General features: G+C 38.2%; 1 protein-coding gene across 1 annotated transcript in view; it reads left to right on the top strand.

Annotated features, from left to right (window-relative positions):
- Window positions 1–741: 741 nt before the first annotated feature.
- Window positions 742–4500, top strand: part of LOC107566935 (PHD finger protein 14-like) — a gene marked incomplete at its 3' end in the record, with an annotated part of 23664 nt that continues 19905 nt past the window's right edge. The window contains exon 1 of the mRNA XM_016252512.1: window positions 742–879. Coding sequence (XP_016107998.1) covers window positions 780–879 — 100 coding nt within the window. The remainder of the gene's footprint in view (window positions 880–4500) is intronic.

The raw sequence follows: 4500 nt of genomic DNA on the forward strand, positions 1-4500 counted from the left end.
GCGAGTGGCAAAATACAGTAGAACCATTATAATCAGTGACGCTGTGTACACTGGATGCGGCGCGGCGCGACCATAGACTGTATAGGGCGCGACACGACAAAACCTGACATTAAACTGATGCCTTGTTCTATTTATGACGTACTGACACAAAGTTAAAATGATTTGCAATGGTCGCTTTGCCGCGTCATGTAGAGCTGTTGCGGCGCGATGCACAACTGTAGCGTCTGGTATAGACCCGGTGAGTGAAGCCGAGAGCAAGATATGCCTCGTCATATTTTCTGCATTTAGCTTTTGAATGACCAGCACCTGCCTGGGTCTGTGCCACTTCATCTATGGCTTTTCTCTTCCCTTTGACACACCGATCCATCTCCCATTCTAAGTTACATCCTTTGGCTGTTTACTGTTTTATTTCTTTTCTTTTTCTGCTGATGGCCCACGCTCGACTTGAAGCAGCGCTACTTAGACCGATCGGTGTGTGTCATCAAAGTACTGCGAAAGCTATAAGACCGTGGACGTCTCCTTATGCTTTCTCTCGCCGTACTTTGATGTCATACACCGATCTGATCTTGAAGTCGAACACACCTCTTTACTCTCGCGTGTCACGTGACCGTGTAATCGCAGCCTCTGCGATTGAAAAATCTTGTTTTTTCATTATCGCAAATGCAATTAATCGTTCAGCCCTAGTTGTAACATCCCTTACTAGAGTCGGATTGCTAAATTATCCATTGCTTCCTCAGGACTCTCTGTTGGAACGACCCCAGACCTGGAGCTCCCAGCGGATGGAGCATATCCTTATCTGCTGCGTGTGTCTGGGAGACAACAGCGAAGATGCGGATGAGATCATCCAGTGTGACAACTGTGGTGTGACCGTGCATGAAGGTAAAAGCCCAAACTCTGCAGCCTGCCACCGAAAACTCAGCTCAAATATTGATCTCAAATGTTTGCACAAAGTTTTGAAAAATGAGTTTTAGAATATATTTAAATATTCAGTTCCTCCTCTCCCATCGCAAACCTCTAACTTGAACAAAAAAAAAATCTTAAAGGTGCACTCACATTTTGCTAATTTAATGGTTTAACCTATAGAAATGTATAGCAGTTTTCAGAAATATGATGAATACACACATGATATGAATACTTCAGTCATATCAGTCTTCTAGACAAAGCTCGCATTTATATCAAATAATTAGCCTTGTTATGCAATTCATGCACATCAATAAACCGAGTTACTAATAATAATGAGGATGCACCTTGTTTACATAAGAAGGTCCAAAGCCATTGGTACTCTTAAGATTAATAAGTAACCCTACATTTTAGGTAGTCATTTGTCACTTAGATAACAATAAAATCTCAAGCAATAATTCTGTTTCTCTTAAGTTTGTTGTGAAACTCGTCTCATCGTATGCCATACACTCGCTGTGCACCTGTACACTAGATTGCATTGTCAAACAAGCGTGAGGAGAATAAACACAGAACGGAGAGTGATCTTCATCATCCCACATTATTAGCTCATTGTGACTCTGACTCGTTGGAAACAAAAATCAATTACACTTTAAACCGTCTTTTAGTGGCGGCCGTCTCATTCAGACAGGCCCGCTTAACACCAGCCAGGCTGGCTGGATCAATGTGTCACCACTAATTTTCAATTACTCACTGATTTATTTCTTTAATAATTTATTTACTGCTTGTTTTTGTGCTGATGTTCTGTTGATTTGCAGAAGCCTCACAGGTAGTACTACACAAGGGGGAAACAGAGTAGTAGATGCCTGTTCTGCTTGAATACATTGAGATTTTATTGAGATTCAGTTTTGTGCACATATTTTAGGTATGAATGGAAATGACCTTCAAAATAAATCAGCTAATTAAAAACATTTTGCTGCTTATGTGATCTCAAGATATGCAAAAAAGCTTTACATTTATGAATATCTGTCGATGAATAGTTCACATTAAATCAATAATACACATTTGAAATTTATATGATTTAGTTTCATGTGGTGTGGCATAGTGCCAAAGGATAGGATTGTTCAGAGTAAATCAAAAGGTTCAAACACCCTGAGGAACAACAGTCACTGTTGTGCCCTTGAGCAACAAGCTTAATCTCTTGAGGGATTGTCTTTTTAACAAGTAAGTCACTTTGGATTAAAGCATCTGTTAAATGACTACTTATTTACCTGCTTGCTTATCAGATTTCATCTGGTGAACGCATTAGTTAATTACACCTTCAGAGCATAGGCCTGTTTGTCCTTTCAGCTCAGCACATAGTAATGAGTGGTTTAAAGGCACAATATGTGAGATTTTTTTTATTAACATATCCAAAAACCACTAGAACAGTCTTATATATTTTGCTGACTTGTGTACTTACATTATCCCAAATGTTTCGAAGAATGTTTAAATCCAGAGAAATAAGCAATTTTAACTAGTGACACGGAGCGTGTCCATAGTGTCATTGTGTCGCCTGCCAATTACGTCATAACCCCTCGATTTTTGTGTTGTAGAAAACATGGAAACACCAAAGACGCTTTAATATGTAGTATGATAAAACAGCGCTGCTTTGTTTTCCCCACATACGCACGACCGGAAGGAGCGGAAGCGGTCGACTGTGGCATAATAAAAGCTCCACTGCTTTCGAGCCGTGTGTCACGCTCGTTCAGCGGCCTCGTTTCGCTTCGACGGCTTTCAGCCTCACCCTGCTTCATTCTACTACGTTAATAAATCATTAGCTCATCCATGAACATGATTTCTGCCCGAGTCCCGTCAGATTGAATCGGCTGTGGGGATGAAGATGACAACTCCCATGATTCCACACTCAGTCACGGCGTCATCAAACTACGCTTTTGTCTATTTGTTTATTTTGAATACGCGCCCTCTAGCGGCGAAAATTACATATTGTGCCTTTAAGAAGTGGAAAACAAAGAATATATGCACTCAATTTACTAAACCATGCATGTATAGTTCCCCTATACGTATTGTAATACTACTGTACTTTATGCTACAGCATATGTTCCACCCCCTAACTGATTCTTAATGAATGTCTCAGTGGATACTAGAAAGGTGAATCTAATGAAGAAGATATTCCTGGGAAAAATTTCACCTCAAATTCAAAGGGAAAATTAAGGGATTATATTTTGTACAAAGATAATAGTTTTGAGAACCATTAGGATTCAGCACAAAATTGTCATTACTATTGTGGAAAAAAGAATGTATCAGTGTAATGAAAATCATGTTTTCTGGTTTAATTCATTCAATGCTTTTTATGCAAAATATAAAGTACCATTTAAAAGTTTGGGGTTGGTATTTTTTTTAATATTTTTGAAATGTCTCTTATGCTCACCAGGGCTTTATTTAACCGCAATAGAGTAAAATAGTAATATTGTTGGATATTATTGACATGTGAAATATTTTAATACTATTTTAATTTGATATTAAAATATTATATATTAATAATTAATTTCAATATATATTATTGATTTAAATGTTTTATATTTAAAAATGTAATTTATTCCTGTAATGGCAAAGCTGAATTTTCAGCAGCCATTACTTCAGTCTTCAGTGTCACATGATCCTTCAGAAATCATTCTAATAACAATAAACATTTCTTATCTTTATAAATGTTGAAAACAGCTGCTAAAGATTAAGAATAGAAAGTTAAAACTAATAGCATTTTTTTTTAAGTGGGGGGGGGGGGGGGCCTCAAATGGATCACCCCCACACAATCGGGACAAACTGATCGCATGTCTGAGTTAGAAAATGGTTAAATCTGTCACTGGCTCTGCCATCCTGGTTAGATGACACATATACAACAGCAGCGAGGGATCCATTCCAAGCACACACTCTTTCTCACGCACGCACGCGCGCGCACACACACACACACACACACACTAGTGTTAATTTCGTTAATGAAGACTATGACGAAAAACTTTACCAAAAACTTCTTTTTATTTTTGTCAAAAAAAGGAGACAAAATGTTATTGCAGACTGCTCTACAAGCCTCTTCTACGCGAGTTTTCATGAGTGCGGTTGCCAGATATCAAGAATTCTAATCCCCGAATCAGAACTTTGCTGTTAAATTGATACATTTTCTGCCCAGTGTGTTTTCCTTATTTTAAGCAATCTGGCAACCATGCGCACACGCTCGCTCCTCATTGCGGAAGCGCCACCGCCGATGATCTGAAAACACGGACAAACAAGCTGGAGTTTAGCGATCTAAATAAAAGTGTCACTCAGCTGGTCTGTGTTCTGTCGAGATCTCGACTGTATTGTTTGCGTTTATGATCCATGAATAAATGCACTTACTCAACCGCTGTTGTTTTAATAGAGAAATTGACTATTGCAATTTTGGAATTATTGGAATTACTAGGAATTTCACTGTTATAATATTTTTAGTTTGTTTTAGCTGTTTTCATAATGTAGACAGAGAGATTGCATAAGTGTTTGGTATTGATTTATATAATAAAAAGCCTATAATAAATCAGTACACTAGATGAGGTAAAATACACCATGTGT

This window comes from Sinocyclocheilus grahami, unplaced genomic scaffold (assembly GCF_001515645.1).
Source record: "Sinocyclocheilus grahami isolate Dianchi unplaced genomic scaffold, SAMN03320097.WGS_v1.1 scaffold1115.1, whole genome shotgun sequence".
Lineage (NCBI taxonomy): Eukaryota > Metazoa > Chordata > Actinopteri > Cypriniformes > Cyprinidae > Sinocyclocheilus > Sinocyclocheilus grahami.